General features: G+C 47.7%; 2 protein-coding genes across 3 annotated transcripts in view; one reads left to right on the top strand and one right to left on the bottom strand.

Moving 5' to 3' along the window:
• The window catches only part of SLC13A4 (solute carrier family 13 member 4), a 42,962-nt gene extending 19,507 nt beyond the window's left edge, over positions 1 to 23,455 (bottom strand). Inside the window, exons 1-5 of the mRNA XM_081533012.1 lie at positions 22,566 to 23,455; positions 16,165 to 16,293; positions 2,825 to 2,961; positions 735 to 907; positions 216 to 270 (exon numbers count right to left, since the gene is read on the bottom strand). Coding sequence (XP_081389138.1) covers positions 216 to 270; positions 735 to 907; positions 2,825 to 2,961; positions 16,165 to 16,293; positions 22,566 to 22,880 — 809 coding nt within the window. The 5' untranslated portion in view covers positions 22,881 to 23,455. The remainder of the gene's footprint in view (positions 1 to 215; positions 271 to 734; positions 908 to 2,824; positions 2,962 to 16,164; positions 16,294 to 22,565) is intronic.
• Positions 1 to 24,788, top strand: part of LOC145523189 (uncharacterized) — a 44,142-nt gene that overhangs the window by 19,067 nt on the left and 287 nt on the right. Inside the window, exons 5-10 of one of the 2 annotated variants that reach the window (XR_014066411.1) lie at positions 8,482 to 8,701; positions 9,048 to 9,143; positions 14,404 to 14,568; positions 15,381 to 15,729; positions 16,113 to 16,275; positions 24,588 to 24,670. The gene's annotated coding sequence lies outside the window, so the exon portion shown is untranslated. Of the gene's footprint in view, positions 1 to 8,481; positions 8,702 to 9,047; positions 9,174 to 14,403; positions 14,569 to 15,380; positions 15,730 to 16,112; positions 16,276 to 24,587; positions 24,671 to 24,788 lie in introns of those variants that run through there. The other variant, XR_014066410.1, reaches the window with a different exon arrangement.

Below are 24,788 nucleotides of genomic sequence, written 5' to 3' on the forward strand. Positions count from 1 at the left end.
CAGTGCCCAGTTTTGAAGGGAGTTGCCCTCAGGATCTTGGGCAGTGTCTCCCAGGCAGAGAGGAAATCAGGGTGGGGGGAAGGTGGTGGTGTGGCGAGCTGTGAGTGTGGCCCACCCAGCTGAAAGGGCTGTTCCCCAGGCTCTTTCCTGACCTCTGGGATGGACCTGCGGGGGTGGGGGTGGGGTCCATCTGGGAGGAAAGCAGTCATACTCACTCCTCATTGACGAAAATGAGTTCCAGGGGAGGTTGGCTGTTGTTTACATCGAGATCTACAGCAGCAAAGGAAAGCAGAAAGTGAGACACAGAGTCCGGACTTGACCCTGAAGGGCAGGGGCTCTGGGCTAGGGCTGGACTAAGGGGACCCAGGCGCATGCAGGCTCCCACTGGGCCTGGTGCCTGGCGACTCCCCTTCCCTCCACTCTGAGGGCGTGGTGGGACTCAGGGACACAGACAAAAGCCTGGGATCCTGGGCTAATCCTTGAGCATCCAGGGGCAGGGAGCAGCAGAGGCTGCTGGAAGCGGGGCAGGAAGGAAGAGCTGGGAATGGGGGTCACAGGGAACCTTTGGATGAGCAGGGCTGGAGGTTAGGGGATAAAGGGCAGGGGAGAGGGGCATCAGAAGACGAGGGGAGGGAAGCAGGTGAGGGGGGCATGGGAGCAGGGCGCCGAGCTGGGCGGTGTCACTGGAGGAGAGGTGGAGGAGCAAGGGGGAGATGAACTCCAGCAAACTGTACTGATGGGCTCGGCCTCTTCGGCGCTGGAGTTGCCGACCACGAGCTGCTCCTCCTCGGCACTGACCAGCTCCTGCAGCACGGCCTCCACGATGGGCATGACCATGGCTGTGGTGGATGTGTTGGAGAGCCACATGGACAGCAGCGTGGTGCAGCACATGAAGCAGAGCAGCAGCCTGGAAGGCAGGGAGGGGTTTGGGGCGGGGGTAGCCTTACAGCACGCCCACCTCCCCGCGTCCAACCTCTGACCTCACGGGGCTCCCTCAGGGCCTCCTACCAACCCACAGGTGCTGGCGTTTATCCAGAATATTGAGGTTTTATGTCATACTTGGTACTCCCAGGGCTTGGCACAGAGTAAACATTAAAGATGTGAAGATGTGTTGAATGAATGAAGCACACTTCATGGCCTAGTGGCCTTGGCATCACCCCCCCACCCCCCCCAAAAAAGCCCTTACTTAAGCAAAGAGTAGCTTTGGTCATAGGGTTACAGGGCATGGACTTAACTGATTGCTCATCTCTCTGTGGAGAGAGCTTGGTGACGTTATCTTGGTGATGATGTGTGTTTCCCTGTGTGAGTATAAAGGAATTCTTTTTTGGCCCTTGCAGCCAGCAAACCTCTGAATACCTTCACATTCCTTGCTTTGCAGCCATGTCACCATAGTTATTAGCGACTGAATAGAGATGAATGGATGGAGCTCCTGGTTCCACCCACTACTTGTCCCACTACTAACACGTTGAAAGCTTAGCCCTCAAAGGCCCCAGTGTTCCATTGCACTGCGTGTGTTTTTTGAAGCTAGTGTCTTAAAGAGTTGAGGCTTGGAGAAAGGCTAACAAAGGTAACGTTCAGGTTCTCCTGGACTTTGAAAACATGCAGTGTGTACAGATACAGCTCTCATTTCCATAAGAGAAGTCAGCATAAAGACATCCTGTGTGGATCACCTTAGGTGGGATCACTGACTGTGCAGAGTTCGGGGGCCAGCACGTCTGTCCTTTGGATCATGACTGGGTAGGTGCCAGAGCCCCGATGGAGCCTCTGTTTAGGCTGATGGAGACATGAGTTTGTCTGATTTGGACCCTCACCAGCAAACAGAGGGCCCCACAGAGGTGGAAGGTACGGTGAACAGAGATTGGTGGCAACACAATGGGATAAAAATTCTCGAAGATAGTATTCAGGGGTTTTAAAGAGCTGCAGAGTCCGAATACCATGTGGGGAAGTGCCAGACTGTGTCCAGCAGGTCGAGTGTGGGGTACAATATTAGGTTATTATTGAGTGAGGGGGTATTACTCAGGTTATTACTGAGTGAGGGGGTATTACTAAGAATTATGCTGTGAGTTAAAGCTGTGGTTAAGTGGGAGACGGGAACATCTTTTGAATTATAACCTGTATTCATCTAATGACTAATGTTGAAAACGAATACCATATTATTTATTTATGCTCTTTTGGATTCCCAAAGGAGCCAGGGAAAAAGTGTTGCAAGAAAGTTGTAAGCTAGAAGGAGGTGAGGACAATATTCCAAAGGGAAGGGCAGGGTTATTATCCAACAGAGTGGGAGTGAGTTCACACAACACCATCAATCCTGACCTCCTACACATTCCCAAGTGCCCCTCCTGACAGCAGAGAGAGAAGAGGAGACAGCTGAGAGGCTGCAGATCGGGTCAGATGCCACGTTTGACAGGCCTGTGGTCTGAACCAGGGACAACGAGAACTCAGGGTGGATGGCAGGAAACTGCCACGCCTCCTTAAATGACAGAGGAGAAGACACCACTTCCTCATCCTGCCTGTTACCTGATACACCGGAAAAAAGGTTGGGAAACAGTTTATGTTGGTCCATCTTGTTTTATTGAATGAGACCCTTAGATGTTGTAACCTGCTGCAGCGGGAGTCTAGGTTACTCGGGTTATGTAGATTGTGACAATAAAGGACACTAAAGTCTCCATTCCATGGTCACAGCCCCTCTCCCTGGAGAAGGAGGAGGGAGCCTCATGGCCCTGGTGTCCTCCCATCCCTTTTGGTAGAAAACCTCAAGTGGACATCCCCCTGACTGTCCAGGGGGCCCACTGGGAGCTGGGGAGATGCACTAAGTGTGACTTACATGCCCGGCTTGGCTCCAGCCATCAGGACCATGCGCAAAGCAATGCGCTTGTGCAGGTTCCACTTCTCCACGGCCGCTGCCACGCAGATGACGCCCACCAGCAGCAGCGTGGTGTTCTTGAAATACTCGCCTGCCACCTGCGGAGGCCAGGGTGGGTCACCCCTGCCCGACCTGGGGCCCAGCCCCCGTCCGACTAAACTCACTGTCAACTACAGGCTGGCAAGCAAGAAGCAGAGAGATGAGGTTTATTAAAATAGCTAGCTATGGTGTATATTACATATATGGGCTTCCCTGCTGGCTCAGTGGTAAAGAATCCACCTGCCAATGCAGGAGACCGGGGTTTGATTCCTGGAGTCGGGAAGAACCCCTGGAGGAGGAAATGACAACCCAGTCCAGTACTCTAGCCTGGAGAATTCCACGGGCAGAGGAGCCTGGTGGGCTACAGTCTATGGGTCACAAAAAAGTCAGACATGACCTAGCAGCTAAACAACAACAACAACAATATTACATATACATATATATATATTCTACCTTGGGCGAGTGCTTGGCTGTTTTGTCGTCATTCAGTTGCCAAGTCGTGTCCAACTCTGCGACCCCATGGACCGCAGCATGCCAGGCTTCCCTGTCCTTCGCTATCTCCTGGAGTTTGCTCAAATTCATGTCCATTGAATCAGTGATACTATCTAACCATCTCATCCTCTGCCCTCCTCTTCTCCTTTTGCCTTCAATCTTTCCCAGCATCAGGGTCTTTTCCAGTGAGCTGGCTAAGCACTTTACAAAGATTATTTCATTTAATCCTGCCAATAACTCTAGAGGGTAAATAGTCGTCTCCACTTTTTAAGAGATATAAAAAACACCCATTATGAATATGATTTCAAAGAATAAACATTAACAATTTTATCTTGTGAGTGAAGTGAAAGTCACTCAGTCGTGTCTGACTCTTTACGACCCCATGGACTATACAGTCCATGGAATTTTCCAGGCCAGAATACTGGAGTGGGTAGCCTTTCCCTTCTCCAGGGGATCTTCCCAACCCAGGGATCAAACCCCTGTCTCCCTCATTGCAGGCAGATTCTTTGCCAGCTGAGCCACAAGGGAAGCCCAAGAGTACTGGAGTGGGTAGCCTTTCCCTTCTCCAGTAAGTCTTCCTGACCCAGGAATCGAACCAAGGTCTCCTGCAATGCAGGCGGATTCTTTACCAACTGAGCTATGTCCTTAAAAATTATGAAAATAATGCTGGGTCTGTTCACTAATCTTATTTTCTTTAGCTTTTTACAAAACAATGTTCATTTTCTTATTAGAAAAACACCTGTTCACTATGGAAAACTTTAAAATATAGAAAACTTAAATATAAAATTACCCTCAATCTTACTACTGTTAATACTGTGGTATATTTTCTTCAATTTTTAATGTCTATATAGATACATAATTGGATTTATACAGTATGTGCTGGCTTTTATCCTCCATGTTTTCATTTGACATTGTACTTTGATCATTTTCTTTTGAGACTTAAATTTATTGGAAAAATCCATGTTCCTGGCAGCATGAAGTACTATAGAATTTACTTAGCCATTTTTCTTTGGTTGAATATTTAAGTTGACTTCTTTTCTTTCTTTGCTACAATGGAGCAAAGAATAATTTTCTGCTTAAATCATTAGGCTTATATAAATGGGATTATTTCCTTAAGATAGAGCTCTTGAAGGTGTCTTTATAACTTGCCAAATAATTACATAGTTCCAAAGGGTCCCAAAATGATAATAGTGCAAGGAATATCCTACATTGTATCCATTTTTGTTTGTTTGTTTCTGAACCATTTGAAGGTTATATACGTTTCGGCCCTTTATCCCTAAGTATTTCAATGTTTACTTCCTAAGATTAGGGGTTTTCTCTCACTCAACCATAGTACCAGTTGCCAGCTTCTCCTTGCATTTTAATAATGAGAAAATTGAGACCAAGTCCTGTTCAAAGATGTTTCCTATGTTTGCAGTCCAGGACTATCTCTTCATTGATTCCCTCCCTTGGAATATTCTCTTCTTATCTCTGCTTTGATGAGACTTCAAGGCCCAGTTCAGGCCTGGTGCCCCCCAGAAAACCTTCTGTGTGCCTCTAGCCTCTGGCTCCAGAACGTTCCTTGTGGGTCCTATTAACTCCCCACACATCACAGAGCACATAGGGCAATGCTTAAATTGTTGCTTCATGCTTGGAATGTTTATCTTTTTATGTGTGCCTCTCTTGTCTCTTAACTGAATTCTAGGCTGCAAAAGGCCAAAGAGCATGCTTCTGTATCTCTTAACACCTAATAGCTTGATAAGTTGCAAAAGTAGATGCTCAGTAAATACTTGTCACATACAAGAGAGTTGTTCCCAACAATGGGACCATGATATAAACTGAGAGGAAAAGATATAGAAAAGTTGAACTCCTAACTTAGAAACCCTCTTAAGGTGAGAAAACAATAACACTTCTGACTGCAAGAAAAATCAAAACTGAACAGGGAAGGAAATGCAAATATAGTAAATTCTGTGACATTTGAAGTAGATGGAATTTACATAATCATATGTTGAACTTTGATTATTGAATTATATGCCTGTACTGAGAGATGGAGGAGAATTGGATGATGTAAGAGTACAAAACCCTCATCGACTATAATCAGAAGACAACTGATAATGTATAAAAGTGATAACAATTAATATGTGTGTGTTAAGTCACTTCAGATGTGTCCAACTCTTTGCGACCCTGTGGACTGTAGCCCTCCAGGCTCCTCTGTCCATGGGATTCTCCAGGCAAGAATACTGGAGTGGGTTACCATGTCCTGCTCCAGGGGATCTTCCCGACCCAGGGAACGAACCCACCTCTTTTACATCTCCTGCTTTGGCAGGCGGGTTCTTTACCATTAGCACCACCTGGGAAGCCACAATTAATATAGGAATATCATATAGGACTGTGGCACTTAATACCGGAAGAAGCAGTTAGCAAAGTTAAGTTATTGGCTCTGGGTTAGGGGAGGTAGGTGGAAGAGACAGCTGTTTTTTTAATTGTGATCTCTTTCAATATTATTTGATTTTTTTAACCCTGCTAGGGGCACTTTGGTAAGATAAGAGCTGTGCCAGAAGGCAACCTGTTCCATTTCCCTCTTCTCTCTTTTTCCCCCACGGAGATTTCCTTGTGTCTGACTGATGAGTTCTGTGCCGCAGAGGGATCATCTTTCCTCTCTGACCATTTGCTGGGAGAAAAGCCCTGTGCTTCTGGTTAACCTAGTCCTCGTCCTGGATCCCAGCCCTCATCGACACTGTCACTAATTCTCCCGGAGGACAGAGAAGCTCTGCTGAGCTTGTGACTCTAGAGGAGTGTACCCTCTGGGAGGGACAAGGAGGGCTTGGACCCCGATGGTCGGTGGAGGTGCTGCCCCCTCGCGGGAGGTGGAAGCACTGCTGGGAAGGCCAGGGGTGGCTGAACTGGACGGACCTTCCTCACTGCCCGCTCATGGTCCGAGGCAGCTGAGAGGCACTTTGATGTTGATCAAGAAGCCCTGCAGAAGACCTGAGACACCGCTAGACCTTGGCGACGGTCCCCCACTGGCCCCATGACTCATGGCCCTCTGTGAAGCTTCTAAAGACTCAGTGCTACCAGGGTTACTTTCCCAGGGGACTGACTGACAGCCTTTTGATTTTCTGCCTCTTTGACACAAATCCTAGTAGAATTCCAGTTTGTGATGGCCTTTCAGGAGGCTCAGAGCCTGCACAATGGGTGGGGCTACTTTCTCTGGGATACTGTCAAAGGGAAAGAGAAAGGAACCAACCTATGTAGAGTGCCTTCTGCATACCAGGAATGTTGTATTTTGCATTCGCTTTCTCATTTAAGGTGAGGAAACAGACCCAGAGAGGTTAGGGAAGAGGTTCCAGGGTCCCCGATGTGAGGGGTGGAGTCGAGATATCAATCCAGGTCCCTCTGAATCTAAAGCTACCATGCGACATGCCATTCACGGCAGCCAACTGGAAACCACTCATCTAATTCAACCCCAGGGGAAATTCTTGGTCCCCCAGACAGCATGGGCCAGCCCACATTCCTTATCTTTATTCACAATCACAGTCCTGACACTGGCCCCAAATACCTGGGCCTGGTCCAATGGAAGCCCCAGGCTCAACTTTAGTGGGATAGTTGTTGTTTAGAAAACAACTGTGCTGTTTTCTTATTTGGTGTTTGGTGGACTCGGGTCTGTTCACACGTCCTCCCTCCCCCTTGTGAGTAATGCCACATGCTTGGTGATTTAGCCTGGGTGTGGTCTGTGATCACAAGATAGTACTGTCAAGTGGGGAAGAGTGAGGGCTCTGGAGTCAGCCAGGATGAGGCTGTGTGACCCTGGGCAAGTTATTCAACCTCTCTGGGTTTCATTTCTCTCATCTAAAAAAATAAATGAGGACTATATGACTCCCAATCTTTTGTAAAGCTGTTGTGAAGATTAAATGACACGTGCAAACCAGCTAGCCTGGCCCGCCACCTTGACAGCTGGGGTTCCTGGTGGTTCTCCTGTTACTCAGTGGTCCCACTGTCCAGGTCTGTGGCCATTAGCACACAGAGAAAGCTGAGGCACAATAAATAAAACCCTGTCTGATGGTGGTGTCGGTTAGTTTTCTAGCCCACTGATTTTTCTTTTACAATAAAGCCTTGGTTATTCAGAACCCCCCTGGGAGTTCCAGGATTCTTAAGGATTATTTTAATCATTTTATAAAATGTGTTGCATCCTCACATTTGCCATAAACCTTCCTTTCCCCACTATCTAATTTCCAAGACTAATATTCTGTGAGTTGGGAAACTAGATAACGGAAATCGTTAGAACTATTTGCAAAGAAAACTTAGATTCTATGATGAGAGCTCCTCCCATGGCTAGAGTGCGTGGATTCTGTGACATTTATGTTGGCAGTGTTATTGCCTTTGCTGCTTTTCTGCTCTGTGGTTTTTCTCAGTATGCCAAAACCCTGGGCTTGGAGAGCAGAGGTATTTCCGGACAGTGTTTAAGAAGAGATGGGCTCAAAGAGACGGCTTTGAAAAGGTGGAGCAGAGGACAGCAAGCTCAGGCTCTGGAATTAAGATGAACTGGGTTCAAATGCCTGCTCCCACAGATGCTCTGGGACCAAACACTGAACCCAATACCCTCGTCACTCTGTGTAGTAATACACAATACATGGAATCCATCATAATGTGTGCCTTAAGTAAAATGATGCAGGACAGGCCTGGCATATAGGAAGTCCTCAGAAAAGGCCCATTATTACTGTTAAATGAAGTGAAAAGATGAAATGCTTCAAGATGAGATTCAGGGTCAGGAATCAGGTATGCCAGCACGACCACGTAGAGAAAGAAATGAAATAAGAAGGAGCAAGGTGGACCTCAAAGAAAAAGATTCTTCCAAACTTTCTTAAGTGAAGGGTGAGGCCATCTCTAGAGTTTTCTAACCCAGCCTGGACTGAGAGGCACAAAGACATAAATGATGAGTAATGTAGTCTAGTAATGAACTAGTTCATTGTTAGTGAATTGCAGGTGGCATCTCTTAGTGATGAGCTTTTAAAAACATCACTCTCTTTGGTCGTGGGAATATTTATTGCTCTCTAGATATGTCAGGTTTTAATTGCTTTTACAAAGTTGTTGCTGTTGTTTTTTAATAGGAAGAGGGCAGTTGTGGCTTTAATCCTAGAAGTCTGAGGAGAATAGAAATCTGGATGTTGATCTTGGTTCAGTGCTTTCCTCACTAAGAACATCATCAAGGGCATCGTCAGGGAGAAAGACAGAGATGGACCAACCAATCACTCGTGAAGATGAGCTGGGCACTCTGATGGGCACTTTCTCACTCAGAAAGCTTTTAACATCCTCACAACTCCCCATGAAGTAAGTATGTCAATTGTTCTGATTTTCCAGGTGAGTAAAATGGTTACAGTTTAGAGATGTTACACAGGGAAAGAAAAGAATGTTGCCCATTCCAGTTCTATAAGGATCAAGCCCTTAGCTCCTATAGTCATGCACCCTGAGGGGAATGTAGGATGGAGAAAAACAGGAAGCCTCTATACTTTGGGTATTGGCCCTAAATAGTTAAGATGTATATCTAAGGAATCATTTCAGTGGCTCCAGATTCTCATAAATAGAAGAGCACTAAAATCATTAACTGGAGATATCTGTTGTGATTAGCAGTAGTCTTCTGATGTTTGACTACATGTTGTTTTTTTTTTTTTTCCAGAAAAATAAATTCATATATTTCCTGGCTCCTGACTCAGCTCTTCGGAGCAGTTCCTCAGTAACCCAGGCTGTCTCCCAGGCCATAGTCCTCAGTAAGGTACCCAAATAAAACTTAACTTGCAACTTTTATTTCAGTCAACACACAGTTTGCTCAAGGCTAGTTAGTGACAAACTGGATTCAAACTCAGATCTACCTTACTCCCAACTTGGATCCTGACCCTTGCCATGTTGCCACTGTCCCTGCTCATGGTGGTGACGGCCAGAGACTGGCCGGATGGGTGGATCTGACTGTGTCCTGACACGGCTACGGGTGGCATTGCACGGGTACTGTCAGAAATGCAGCCGGTCAGCACCCTGCTGTTGACTGCACACACCCAGGCTCTCCCTGCAGGTCGGCTAGTGGTGAGCCTTGTCACATGGCAGGAAGGTGGCAGTCCTTCAGAAGATTGGTGCTGGTCAATATAGGCTGGAGATGGGCCTATATTGAGGCTCTTTTGGTTCATCTGAGCAATTTGCAGTGAGTCCAGGATGGGATCCTGGGCAGGCCCCCCTCAGCGCTGAGCTAAGCCCGTCAGAGCTGGAGCCCTCATGACACCATCCCAACCATCTCCCTGGCAAAGAAGCTATGTCCATTGTGGCTGCCTCTCTGCCCTTCCCTGGGGGCAGGAATGCTGATTCTACTGGTTAAGTCTGTGCAGGCTCAGACACCCTCCTAACCACCTGTCTGTATTCCCTGAGGACAGAGGTTTTCAAACCACTTGTTGCCCCTGGAACCTCAGGGGCTGCTGTGGGAATGGGGTGACCACAAGGTGTTGCAGCGGGAAGGGCCCAGGCAGCCAGGGCTCTGAGCCCTCATGACCAATTGGAGTAGGACTTCCTCTTCCATCAGTTTCATATATTGATTCTCCTAAGATTTAGTTTCAAAAAAAAGGTTTTGTTGCTTAAAAAACATGCTTTACAAACCCTACCCTAGAGAAGGCTGAAGCAGAGAGACCCAGATGGGTGCTGACCTGGCCAGAAGTCAGCCCAACTGCAGAGCTTAGAATTGCTGACTTACCAGGTGCCCCCAGTTTCTGCTCTTCCTGTGGAAACACTGGCTTGGCCTCAAAGGGCTGCAAGATCTGTAGGTTCCTGGGTATTGGGCCCCCCTTGTGGCCTGGGTGTGGGCTCAACTCTGGGCTGTGTCTGGATGGCTGTGGGTGATGGGCAGCCTGGGTTCGGGCGGGTGGCTGGGCACAGATGCTCCATCTATCCTCACAGGCTTGTATATGTTGGGGGGTTATGTGGTGAGGGATCAAGGGGGTGGGGGTGTCAGCCTCCATAGTAAGCAGAGGCCAGAAAGGCAGAGTAGAGAGTGGTATATGAAATGCCCCCAGATTTAAACCAACAGTCAGGGTCTGGGCACTGGTCAGGAATCGGTGGGTCAGAAAGATCAGAAGCCAATAGGGAAGCAGATTTCAGGATATCAGACTCCAGCATCACTTGGCTGTAGAGGCTGTTTTGTTTTTATAGCTGGAGCTGCCTTGCCTCTTCCCTGGCCCTGGCAGGAGCTAGAATCTAAATGGGACGTGCTAGAGGCCTGCAGTGTAGGCCACTGAGACAGCAGAGGGTGTGTGTGTGTGTGTGTGTGTGTGTGTGTGTGCGCGCAGAGGGTGTGTGTGTGTGTGTGTGTGTGCAGAGGGTGTGTGTGTGTGTGTGTGCAGAGGGTGTGTGTGTGTGTGTGTGTGTGTGTGTGCAGAGGGTGTGTGTGTGTGTGTGTGTGTGTGTGTGTGTGTGTGTGTGTGTGTGTGTGTGTGTGTGTGTACATGTGTTTGGTGGGTAGATAGGGAGCAGGTGTAATCACTACCAGAAATAGTTCCTGACCCTGGGCACCCCTGAGACTCTTTCCAAGCCTCAGTGTTCAAACCATGCTGTTTAGTTCCCCAGAGCACCTCTGGGCCCCCACCTCTATGCCATTCTTCTATAAACAGTGACTCTCAGCTCACTTGATTGACACAGGTACTGTTCCCTGCCACTGTAATACATTAGAAGGGCTTAGAGGACTTTCAAGGCAGATACGTTGATAGTAATGAGAGTCACAATGCAAGCAAAACAAACAAAAACATGCCTAAAAACAAATCTGAAATACAGAACTGAGCTCCGTGCACCAGTAGAGGGGAGCAGTGGCTGGGTGCTTACAAGCTTGATAGAATCCTAAAGTCAAAGGGCCTTAGAGCCCAGACCCTCCCCCAAGGAATGGAGTCTACCTCTAATGTCCCTGATTCGGTCATCCGGCTTGTGCTTCTAGGGACAGGAACAGCAGGACCATATGGGGTCCCCATTTCAGAGTCTTCCCTCCCAAAGAGGGGAATCTCCCTTATGATACTTTGCCTCTGGTTCGGCCCCTCTGAGCCTGGTGTGTTGAGCTGTACAAAAAAAAATGAAATCATGCCCCTCTTGAGGCCTCTCTTCCTTCCTCATGTGACTCAGCTTCTAGATTTTAGACATCTTGGGTACCCACCTCTGAATGAGCAACTTATCCAGAATTTACTGCCCTGGACAGTGATCATAATAGTCACTTTATAGAGGATTAAAAGATAGGCTCCTCTGACCACAGGATTTCCCAGGCAAGAATACTGAAGTGGGTTGCCATTTCCCTCCTCTGTGGTTCTTCCTGACCCAGGGATCAAATCAGAGTCTCCTGTATTGCAAGTGGATTCTTTACCAACTGAGCCACCAGGGAAGCCCATTAAGAGATACAGTGCATGTAAAGGACCTCTGCATTTTGGCAGCCACCTTGGATGGAAAGCTTACACCAAGTCTATACTCAGCTGAAAGCCAAGGGTCTTTTTCACACAAACTGCTAACATTCATCGTTATGAAACTTCATTTTGCCAGTCCCAGTCCACTGCCTCTTCCTGGCAGCATTGATTCTGTCTCTGTGCATTAGCTGGTCCATCCAACTTTGAGTCATCTGCAATCCCAGTAATATGCCTTTCATATTTTCATTTGTGTTCTCTCGCCAGCACAATGCCAACATGTTATGAAAGATCCTTTAGGTTCAGCTATTCAACCAGTACTCAAGCTACTCAACTATGCTATTATCCAGCCCACATGGGCTTCTCTGATTGAGAAATTTTTATCCCTGGAAATACTGAAGGCTCCAAAGAAAAAGTTAATTTATGTTCAGCAACTTCTGTTTAAAAGAGCAGGGAAATTGTAAAGCCTTATGGAAAGACCTCAATCAAAAAGCAGTCAGTATAAATTTTGGGCACTTGATAGGGTAAACTTCATTTATCTAGAACATTCTCTCATGGGAGATTGTGTAAGTCCTCTGCAATGCCAATAATAGTGGCATTACTGCATAGAGTCTTCTGTGTTACTCCATGTGGTTTATACTTTCTCTCTACTAGAACAGAAACTTCTCAAGGTCAGGAGCCATTTGTATCTCTTTTCAGCACCTGAATTTGGCTGAGAGAGGACAATCTAAGCTTTGCACGGTGAACTCTTAACCTGAAGACTGACAATCCATCACTGTAAAATTTAGCCACTTATATGCACACATCCAGCCCCAGTGGGAAACCCAAAGCATTAGCTATGAGATCCAAGAGGGCAAAAATAGATTTCTTTTTCATTTTTGTCACCTGCAAAGTATCTGTAACATCCCACAGTGCACACAGTAAGTACGGCACTCAGAAAAAATATTTTTCTGAATGTTGACTGAATAACCTGAGAGACAGAAGCCACAGTTTCAGGGTCACACTGATTCTATTCACTCACCTTCCTTCACATGGAGAGTACACTGCTGACACACACCATCAAGAACACTGCAGTTGAGAAACATTAACTGAGGCTGGTGTGAGAGTGGCCTGTATGCAAAATACATTGTAAATCCTAGAAGGGGTGAAGCTGGGTGGAGAGACAATATGGCTTACAGCAAGTTTTGATCTGATGTATTTCTTGTACCATTTAAAGGACAAATAGTACAGATGAACCTATTTGCAGGGTGGGAATAGAGACACAGATATAGAGAAAGGACATGTGGACACAGTGAGGGAAGAGAGTGTAGCATTAACATATATACACTACCAATGTGTAAAGGAGATAGCTAGTGGGAAGCTGCTCTATAGCACAGGGAGCTCAGCGCAGTGCTCTGTGACAACCTAGAGGGGTGGGATGGGAGGGGGTGGGAGGGAGGTTCAAGAGGGAGAGGATATATGTATATGTTGTTGTTTGTATCCATTGCTGTTGTTGTATGGCAGAAACTAACACAACATTGTAAAGCAGTTATACTCCAACTAAAAAAACCAAAGGACAAAGATATCAGGGCGGTCCCAAAGGAAGGGACCAACACATTTAGTGTTGGAAAGTTTTTGGAAAGGCTTCATCCAACAGGGTAACTGCGTAGGATTTTAAAAGCTTAAAGGGTTAGAGAGAACTTTCCAAGGTGAAAGAGTGGCCTAAGTCCTGGCAAGGGGCTGGGAAAGCACAGGTGGGTTTAAGGAGTGACAAATGGATGCTGTATCTGAAGAAGGGGGTTCCTGTAGACCCCTCACCTCATTTTTCCCAGAAAGCTAAAGCACATGCTGGTATAGGAGGTAAGTCAATGGCTGAGGAATAGATATGTTCTCTGTCTGTGAAGTCAACAGGCTCACACAGGGCTATCACCCATGTCCTCTACCCAATTGACATTTCCTTTAATCTGAATTTAAAAGGCTAGCTAAACAGATTATATTTGGTCTAAACTGTACCTTGGAGCCCAGCTGTTAAATATCATCACCAACCAAAGCCACTTTATCAGGCCGATGGGGTAGAATTTTTCACCTCAAATGATAAAAATTGGCTCCCTGGCTCTTCCGGTGTTTTCCACCTCTAGCTCCAGCAATAACAACACCTAATCTCTCCCCAGACAGTCTTCTTTTTCTCCTTACAAAGTGCGGTTGCCTTTGAAAACAACTGCCTTCCTAATGGTGCAGATGGGCAGATCCTAGGATGAACTGTTGCCTAGCAACATCCCTAGTGTGTGGAGGGGCTGACTGGCCCACCAGTCTGTAGGATCCCGCTGCAGGAAGCCCTTGGGGAAACAGAGACATCATCTACTTTAAGGTTGAAGCATGCTGTTGGCTTTTGAGCTGCCTGTAGTGAAATACAAAGATACTAGTTTTTTAATGAATAGTTTGCTCACTTTAAAAATGTTACTTAAGTTTCAGTTCTTTCTATAACTTTTTTTCTCTGCTCTCTACTTTCACCTTCTGACTCATTGGCTTTTTTTTTTTTTTGACTCATTGACTTTTGCTGTCACAATTTTAAAGAGAAACCTGCCAGCCAAGTTCATACTTTTCTCTTAAGAAAGGTAATATTGATGCTTGTTCTTTTAGGCACACATACAGACCCGAGCTACCTGTTCTCTTTCCACAAAGGAAGGGGGACAACTGCAGAGACTGCCTAGTGCTTCAGGTCCCAGGCGAGTTTTATGTGGGTCCCTGGATACTGGTGTTAGACCCGTTTCAGGAATAAAAGCACTGCTGAGCGTTTGGGGGATTGTATCCTTTTTGGCGAGTCTGAAGCTGTTATGACTACTAAATGCCAACCAACCAACAAACTAATGTACTAACCACCTCTAAACCAAAATGTTGCAAACCAAAAAAAGCCAAACAAAAACTGACCAGTTGAGTCCATCCAGTAGAAGGACATGTTAATTTGTAGTCAGGTACAGCAATTAATTAGTTGCTCTGTTGTGTCTGACTCTTTGTGATCCCATGTACTATAACCTACCAGGCTCCTCTGTCCATGGAATTTTTCAGGCAAGAATACTGGAGTGGGTTGCCATTCCCTTCTCCAGGGGATCTTCCTGACCCAGGGATTGAACCCAGGTCTCCTGCAGGATGTGACTAACTACAATTAGGGGGGAGCCTAATTTTATCTTTAGACTTTTGCAAAAAGTTCTGTTATCCATGGTTAAGGCATCCTATGGACCCAGGTTCATTATTCCTTCCTCACATCACACAGGTGAAGTGAAAAGGTAAGTAGTAACTCACCATGAAGGTATGTAATACTTAATGGAGTGTTTTTCTGACGGTACAGTAAACAAGTGCATAGACTGAAATCTAATAGGTACGAGTTTGAATCCAGTTCTGCTATTTCCTTCTATGTGATCTTAACTCTGTGAACATCTTTCCTCATTCTGTAGAATGGAAATAGTAATGTCTACCTGGTAGTGCTCTTGAGAGTATTAACTAATACAGTACTTCTGGGGTTGTGCCTGAGTCTTAGTAGGCATTCAAACAATAGGTCCCTTTCCTCTTTTCTTCTGAGCCTATGTCCTTAACTAACTTCTACATTCAATCTTCGTCAGAAACCCTAAGCAGAGACCAGGAGCTATAATGAGATAGTCCAAATGGAACCAGCTGTTAATGAATGAGGACCATTCTTCATCTTGCTTTCGGTGTCTGGCTGTGATTTTCTTCTTTCCTATTTGTGTGAGGCTTAACTGTTTGCCCTGAAATTTGGCACCACTCTGGGCTTCCTGTTGACAATTTCTGTCAGAGGTTTAAGAATGCCAGAGAGAGTGAACAGAGGGCAGAGTTCTAGGTTGACAGCAGTCAAGGAAAAAATGTGCAGTAATCCTGAGCTGGGGAAGAAGGGAGAGACATGGTTTCTAGAGGAAGTGGATGAAGACATTGTCAGGCCTCAGGGAAACCATGGTAAGTTTCTCTGTCGGCAAGCACTTATTGAGCCCCTGCTCCATACAGGCTCAACTTTATCATGAGATCCCAAAGACCCGAGACCTGACTCCTCCTTTGAGTGTTTAGAGTCTAAAGAGACAATCGAAAGACAGAGAAAGGAGTAGGGGGAAATCTGGTTGAATGTGCCAATCACATGGTTCCTAAAGGTTTTCAGGCTGAAGGAGCATTTGGATCCAAAAGGCTTCCTGAAAGCGGCAGTTCGAGGGAGATGCAGGTCATGGGTTGAAGGAAAGGAGCATGGGGTCCAGAACAGCAGGTGCAAAGGCTCAGTGCTAATGGGTTGGTCCAGAGGGTGAAAGAAGCCCCTCCTCAATGCTTTGTGAATCTCCCTTCACTTCCAGCCCTCTCTCACTGGCCCGGCAGGGACCAGGCAGGGGCTACCAGTGGTCTAACCTCGCTGGATCGCAGGACTCCGAAGAACGGGTAGAGGAAGGCAGGCACCAGGGCTGCAGCTCCAAGAGGCACCGCCTCGGACACCCAGTACACGGCGGTCACGATCAACACGTAAGCACATGAGGCCTCCTGGAAGGGGAGGAAAGTGGGTGGTTAGAGACAGCCGTTACCACCGAGAATCCAAAAGAGAGCTGGGGCAGAGGCAGCCATCACACAGAAGTCAACACGGGCGCTGGCACACAGCCCTGGGACTGGATGCAAAGCTGGACTTGGCAGAGGAGTTTGCTGGATTGTTGTTGTTTCGTCACTAAGTCATGTCCAAATCTTTGTGACCCCATGGACTGTAGCCCGCCAGCCCCCTCTATCCATGAGATTTCCCAGGCAAGAATATTGGAGTGGGTTGCCATTTCTTTCTCCAGAGGACCTTTCCGACTCAGGGATCTAACCTGCATCTCCTGCACTGTTAGGTGGATTCTTTACCACTGATCCACCAGGGAAGCAGTTTGGTGGGTATGTGCCATCATATTTTGGTGGGTGAAGGTATGGCTGCTCTTTGGGGAGACTGATGTCTGGCACGTGGTTTGCATGGGTTTGCGACAGGGAGGCCACTGGACAGTCATGCTATCATAGCTCTATTGGTCCCTGAAACTGAGCAGGGTAGGAACAGAAATTAACTGCAGTGTCCAGATCCAAGATCATATATCATAAAGGTATATCGTATATCATAAATGAGTTCATACAGAATATTTTGGTGTCAAGCTGATCAGATGCTAGAAATTCTTGGGGTGGCTGAAGGCAGAGATTGATTTGTGTAACTGGTTCACATGTGAATTCTGAAACTGGGCCATTTGAAGCTGGATCACTCCTTGCTGAGGGGTGAGGGTGGGGGTGGGGAACTGTCCTGTGCATTGTAAACCATTTAGCAGCATCCTTGGCCTCTACCCACTAGATGTCAGTAGTACCTCCCCGGTTGTGACAACCAAAAATGTGTGTGTGTGTGCTCAGTAGCACATCAGGCTCCTATGTCCATGGGATTTTCCAGGCAAGAATACTGGAGTGGGTTGCCATGCCCTCCTTCAGGGGATCTTTCTGATCCAGGGATTGAACCTGGGTCTCCTGCATTGCAGGTGGATTCTTTACTGCTGAGCCACCAGGGAAATCTAAAAATGTCTCTAGACATTCCAGATGTCCCTTGGCATTGGGGGGGGCGGGGGCGGGCGGTGGATTGTCCTTGTTGAGAACCAGTGCCCTAACCAGTCTGGGACTTTACTCCGCTTGCCTGATACACATGGAAACATCCTTCTGACAAAGGGAATAAGACTGCTCTCTGCCTGGAAGAGAGGGCCTGGAAATTTACCAGGGTTTTTCCCAGCCCACCCCCTTTGTTATTTGAACAGCCTTGGGGTGCACAGAATAAATAAGTATAATATTCTTATCAAAAATTAGTGCTCCCGTGATGCTGGTTGCCAGGAATGGTGCTGATTAATGGTGGTAGGAAAAGTCTCTGTCTAAAGGCTTTAACCATGGACTCTGGAGGGCCCTGAGTAGAAGATCCAAGCTGGCTGTGGATTACTCTGTTTATACCTAGTTCTAAACCATCTGGGCTCAGGTCTGACCTCCCCTGAGGCTGGCTGGCGATCAAGGAACCTGACAAACCTTGTTCTGTTTATCTCTCCCTTGGGTTCAGAACAAGTGTCCTCAGACTCTTACACAAAAGTTACAAAAGGTCACTGTGATCAGTGAGGGGCGTCAGGGGAGATTAACCCAGCCTGGCTGGATGGGACCTTGCTCCCTCCTGATATGCATGGATTAGAGGGCTGGGGTTTGAGAAATGGGAACTGGGCCCAGCAATTGTTGACTGGGGCTCCCACTGAGGTTTCCTCTGGGGCCAGAAGATCACAGAGAAGTTAAAACTTTTGGAAGTGCTGATAAGACAACAGAACTAATACTGGCGGGGGCGGGGCAAGGAAAGGATCCCTTTGGAAAAGAATGCAACTTAGAGACATGCTCCCTTTATTGCAGAAATAAAAATACCTAAAGGAGTTCAAAGTGCTTCAGCCCACCTGAGCTCACTCATTCCCGTTTCCTTTCTGAGAAAGAAACGGAATGGCAGGTGTTGATTCTAGTTGATGAAAAGGAGATAGAATGTCTTTCTTTCTCTGAGAAGCCCTTATTCCTTCTGAAGTAACTTCAGTCTTTATGGCTTCATCATTACAGGTCCAGGAATGAAGCAGAGGTGGGGTGGGGGCAGGCAGAGAGACAAGAGCATGCGAGAGTGCCGTTTCCTTCTACCACACACCATTTTGGTTTGAATTAGGAGAATTTAGATAAGCCAAGGTAAACTTTTTGATTGTAACTATGGCTAAGGGTCCGACACGACTGAGCGACTTCACTTTCACTTTTCCCTTTCATGCACTGGAGAAGGAAATGGCAACCCACTCCAGTATTCTTGCCTGGAGAATCCCAGGGACGGCGGAGCCTGGTGGGCTGCCGTCTATAGGGTCGCACAGAGTCGGACACGACTGAAGCGACTTAGCAGCAGCAGCAGCAGCAGCATGGTTAGGAATTAGAACAGGTTACTGGAGGAAGTGACCAAGCCACCTTCATTCAGCACTATTACGAACAGGATAAACTGCCATCATTTTTTTTTAGCTGTGTCACACGGCATGTGGGATCTTACTTCCCCAACCAGAGATCAAACACATGCCCCCTGCATTGGAATCAAGGAGTCTTAATCACTGGACCACGAGGGAAGTTTCTCCTGCCATCAATTTTTTAAAATAGTTTTTTGTTTTTATTTTCTATGTATTTTTATATTCATATTCACGAGCATTTTCTCTTTTTGTACTCAGTCACTCAGTTGTGTTTGACTCTTTGTGACCCTATGGACTGTAGCCCACCAGGCTCCTCTGTCCATGGGATTCTCCAGGCAAGAATACTGGAGTTGCCACATCCTCCTCCAGGGGATCTTCCTGACCCAGGGATTGAACCCATGTCTGCTGCATTGGCAGGCAGGTTCTTTACCACTAGTGCCACCTGGGAAGCCCTCCTGCCATCATTTTTATCTGAACTTTCCTTAGAGTTTTCTAACTTTCATTAGAAGAATGGGTAAGGAACCACCTTCAGATTACCTTTCCATCTATTTCACACTCAGTTCACTCATGGAGTTCACATTAATTTCCTTTTGCTTCTTCTCAACCATTTCAAAATTCAGCAAGGAAGCTTATATGCAGATAACCCAGAACACTCTGTGTGGCCCTGCATTTGGCCCAGGGTCCGGCAGGTTACTCAGTCCATGTTGGGTGAACTGAACTGGGCTCCTCTTCTGGCTAGCAGGTCTCTCTTACCTGCTGGAGAAAATGTTCTGGAAGCTCCCAGCCCCTTATCACTGCCCCTGGTCAGCAAGTATGTATTGGTATGTATTTAGGCAGTGCCTTTAAGAGATAGTGTTGTCAGTTCTTCTTGGCTCCTGTTTACAAACAAAGGAGTGAGTTCAAAAGTGGCATCTCCCCACAGCAGATGCTTCCTGACTCTGCTACCAACTGGTGTTTGCATCTGCTCCTTTCCCCACAGTTCGACCACCTTTATGAAACCCCACTGGAAGGAGCTTGAGGTTTGGTTATTTGGTGTCATAAATGACTGCAAGGGCTTTTGAAAACTTAGTCTGGGAGTTGGGTATAACTTTTATCCCACTGGGACGCTGAAGCTGGGCTTAGTTATGGACGCCACCCCTTCAACTCCGGCCCCTGCTTCCTCTTCTGTCATACGGGGGTCCGAGTCTGGGCCTCTGGCTTTAGAGAACTGGGCAAGAAAAATGGGGAGGTCCTTCTAATCCTTCCCGAAATGTAGCTGTGGCTTGTCCCTTGGAAGGATGATGAGAACTGCAGGCCAGGACCTTCTGCCTAGGTCACTCCTCTCAGCTCCAGCCCAGAGCAAACAAGGCCGTTTAGGAATTTTAAGGATTAAATATCAGAATGTAAGTGTGATGCAAGGGGGCCAAAGCGACGGGAGCCAGTCTCTGTGGTGGCTTGTGCCAGCTGTGGGTGCCATGACCACATCCTCTATGATGTGCCTCCTCTTTGCAGACAGAGGCGGTATCTTACCGACACTGTGACCCATGGAGGAATCGACACTGCGGGCCACGCGAGGGCGAGTGCCAAGCAGGCTCCATTCACCTCTGAGGGCTTGGCCCACTTGGGTTCCACCCGGCAGTCCCGAGGGTTGTGGGGGGGGTTGAATCATCTACCCTCCCCAACCCTGTTAACACAGACTGGGAAGCTCTGCTGTTATTTAGTCCCTTAGTTGTGTCTGACTCTTTGCGACCCCATGGACTGTAGCCCACCAGTCGCCTCTGTCCAGGCAACGATACTGGAGTGGGTTGCCATTCCCTTCTCTAGCAGATCTTCCTGACCAGGGATCGAACTCATGTCTCCTGCATTGGCAGGCGGATTCTTTACCAATGGACCACCAGGGAAGAACATTTTCTTAAGGTACTGATTCTCAGCTGGGGGTGATTTTGGCCCCAGGGATGTTGGGTAGTATCTGGAAGCATCTCTGGCCATCACAATGGCAGGGGTTGTGCTGGCACCTACCGGGTAGCGACCAGGAATGCTGCTGAACATCCCACAGTGCACAGCATGGTCCTCCCCTTGTGACAGAGAATTTTCTCTACCCCTCCCGCCCCCACCACCAAATGTCACCAGTGTGGCTGTCCCTTCCCTAAGGTGAAACTCAGTTGGACAGAAGGGGATAAGTCAGCAAAGGGCTTAAATCAAGTGCCTCTTGATCTTAGTGAGTCCATCTTTAAAAACCTATTCAAAAATTATGTATAGACCCCAACAGAGCAGAAGTTCACCTTTCCTTCCTTTTCTCTTCTCTTTTCTCCCCCCACAACATCCCTCTTCTGTCAAAATTTATGGATTATTTTGTTTACTTCAGTAATTTGTTTTTCTATTTTTCGTCTCATGGGTTCTTCTCACTAGGAATTGTTACCCGAGAAGCTCAAAGACAGGCTCCCAGAATGAAATGGTAACACTTCTCTGCAGTCATGGTCCCCAGAGACAGAGCTGACTTAGGAAACTTGTAGGGGGTGGGGTGCCTGATGCTGCCATGGAGAAGAGTGGGTGCCACTTGGTTGGCATTCCCTAAATCCATCTGACATTGAGTAAAACAAAACAACAACATGGACAGAAATGAAAATCACCCTATTGGGGACAAAGCCAAAAGCGGACTAGTATATCGGCCAGGAAAACTGTCAGCACCAATCACTGTCTGCTAATCCCAGCCCAGCTTTCATCAGCGGCTCCCTGGCACTCTGAGGTATTTGTTCTACTGAAGATTTAAACCAGTTTGTTTTTAAGAAACAGTCCTAATCCCCTCTAACTTTATAATTACTTTTGGTTACTAAGTCACTCAGGGAGCTGAATGGAAGACAGCCCTTCCCCTCCCACAAACATGATTAACCTTTCTTGGCTTATTTTTCCTAAAGTCTCAAGGGTAGTACCAGCTGGGGGAAGGGGTAAAGACACTGGGAGGAGAAGGACAAGGAGGAAGAGAGGGGACACAAGGAGGGGAGAGGAGGAGGGAAGAAGGAGGAGGGATGGGGGAGGTGAGGAGGGGGAGGAGGAGAAAAGGAGCCAGAGGAAGGAAAGAAAGGGAAGCTCTGGGTCTTTGGCTCACACCAACCTGGACAAAAAAAATCAGTCACTGTCTAGAGTTGGGGGCTCTTACTCTTTTTTTTTTTTATCGAGTCATTTGTTGTCTCTCCTTCCACCACTCAGAGAAGGAAACACAGAGGATACAGATAATCAAAGGGCCATATGCATGGGGCCAGGGCAGGCAGCCAAGCTCCACTTTCAATTTAAAGTTCAGGAGGAACTTATTAAGAGTCTCCAATCATGGTTATCAGAGCCCACTGTGGGCCACCCACGGACCCTGGCTCGATGCACAAGAGCCCAGCTGGGGACTGCTCCCCAGCACACCGCAGGCTGGGGTCCACAATCCCCTCCCTCCCCTCCCCCTCCTCTGTGGGGAGGTCTTGCTGCATGTCCAGTCTCTCTCCCATGCCACAGTCACATGTTGTCTCCTGGCAAACACCGCTGTCCAGAGTGTCCTTATCGGTGTCCACCTGGCCCACAGACCGGCCACTCTAGCCACTGACCCACCCCCTTTCTTATCTCACTCCCCGTTGGGGGCTGTAGGGTTAGGGGGACTGGGGATTGAAAATGGCAGTTTTTGGGCAGAAAGCATGTGAGCCTCCTCCAGGAAAGCGTTCCCACTTCTTGACACCGACAGAAGAGCCTGCTGAACTCTGCACTGAGCGCCCCTCTTCCCTCCAGCGACCTCCCCTCTGACCTCCCAGCTGACCCACTGGCCCCAGGAGGGGACGGGCCGGTACTCACGCTGCTGGGGTGGAGCATGGGCAGGGGCAGCAGCAGGAGCGGCACGAGGATGACGAGCAGCAGCTTCCTGGCTCCGAGAAGTCCCTTCAGCAAGCCCATCCTGGACCTCCGCCCCTTGGAGCCCGCGCCGGCCAAGTGCTGTGCTGCTTGGCGATGCTCGCCTCCGTCCAGAAAGACTTCTCCAACCTTTCTCGGCTTCCAAGAGTCCTCTTTCGTTTTATGGGCAGAACAGGAGGGCAGGTAGAGCCCCTGTCTGCACCAAAAGCCGGGTTCCTCGCTTCCGGTTTTAGGTGGGATTGGTGAGCATAGCCTCATGCCCAGCAAAAAGGAAGCAGGAAAGCATGACCCACGGGGACATAGTGGCTCGCTCCCTTTGCTGGATCAGTAATGGAGTCACTTAATTCTACAGGTCAGCAAAAGCCCCCTTAATTGATCAAGAGTACACCTCTGCTGCAGCTGTCTGGCCTAGAAGTCATTTAAAAGTTTCGAAAAAATAAAAGATGCCAAGAATCTGTGGCGCCCTCCATCATTCTTCCTCTCTCTGATGGCCTGCTTTGGGCAGTACCATCTTCACTTTCTACCTGTGCTGGCTGTGCCCCCTTCCCTTAAAAAGTCTAGTCCCCTCCCCCCACTTCCCTTAAACCCCTGAGGCAGAGCATGCAGACTTCAGATAGGGCTGGTCTCTTCTCCCAGGACCTGGCACCTTAACTCTGTTCAGACTTCTTTCCTTCTAATTGGTTTCCCATTATAAATTTGCCTTGAGCCTGGGCCTCCAGAGCAGGGGGGGAAAAAAAAGTCCCCAAGACATTCCTTTTTTTGTCACGGGACAAAATCCTGCTGGAGGCCCACCTTAACACTCCTTCACCTATGGGAAGCGGGACAGAGGCGGTAGCCACGCCCATTCCTCGCAGCCAATCAGCACGTTGGAAAGAATGAGTCAGTATCTCTTCCGAAGGTGGTTCGGGATTGGTCCCAGCAGGGGCCTGCTGATTCCGCAGAACCCAAGAAACTTGCAAAGCTTATTTTTGTTTCTCAAACATCCTAGGGGCCGAAGTGATGATCATCATGGTAAACATAATCCCACCTCCCCACACACTGCTTTAACGATGCAAAGCATAAGACACTGGGCTTTTTCTTTGAGGGTCACTTGCTGACCTAGTCCTCAGGAAGATATGTCTGGTAGCAGGGAGAAAATGAAACATCAACCCTGGAGACATTTGCCCCAAAGGATACAACATCAAGAGGCTTCTCTGGTGGCTCAGTGGTAAAGAATGTGCCTGGAACGGAGAAGATGCAGGAAAAGCGAGTTTGATCCCTGGGTCGGAAAGATCCCCTGGAGGAGGGCATAGCAACCCACTCCAGTATTCTTGCCTGGAGAATTCCAGGAAGAGCCTGGCAGGCTACAGTCTGCGGGGTCGCAAAGAGTCCAACACAACTTAGCAACTAAACCACCCACCACCACCACCATGCAACATTAAGTCTTTCAGACTTCCCTGGTGGCAAAGATCATTTGCTTCAGTGCCCGGGTGACTACAAAGCATCTGAGTCAGCAGAGGACGTTAGCCTCTCAGAAAGACCACAGACCTTTTAGGGAGAGTGGGAAGGGTACTGCCTCTCTGGAAAAGTCTAGACACCAGTTTTATTTCAGAGGGCTTTGGAGGATGTCCACGGTCCTTCTGGCTGGAGTAGGTGTTCAAATGCTCTTCTCTGAGGCTCTTTACCAAAAAAGAAGAAGGCTTCCTTTGACTGGTGTGCAAGGAGGAGGTGGGAGGGCAGAAAAAAATGGATGCGTTGAAGAATAGGGCCTTTGCAGCCTTTGGACTCTTTCTGCTGCTTGTAGAAGAAGAGAAGCATTTCTCTTTTTTCAGAAAGGTCATGTGGATACAGGGTAAGGAAGAAAGAAAAGGAGAGAGAGAAAGCACCCACACTTTTATAATTGGTGGTCTTTGGCAGCATTGCCTTGATCTGAGAGGTGCTGTGGGGAAGTCAAGGGTTATGAAATGCATGTTCTTGAATTCACAGAACCCAAAGAATGGCATTCTAAGGTCTGCAGCTATGCCAGTTGAAAATAATCCCCAGGCTAAAGGCAAAGTGAATCTGGAAAGGTGAGTCTTGAAAACCAGTTCTTCTTGACCCCTAAAGCAGTAGCAGCTGTGGGTGACCTGGTTTGAAATTGTCTTGCCACTGGAGGATGAGCTACCATGACTCATCTCTTTAAATGCT

The sequence above is a fragment of the Giraffa tippelskirchi genome, chromosome 10 (genome assembly GCF_054371585.1).
Source record: "Giraffa tippelskirchi isolate mGirTip1 chromosome 10, T2T-mGirTip1v1.2.pri, whole genome shotgun sequence".
Taxonomy (NCBI): domain Eukaryota; kingdom Metazoa; phylum Chordata; class Mammalia; order Artiodactyla; family Giraffidae; genus Giraffa; species Giraffa tippelskirchi.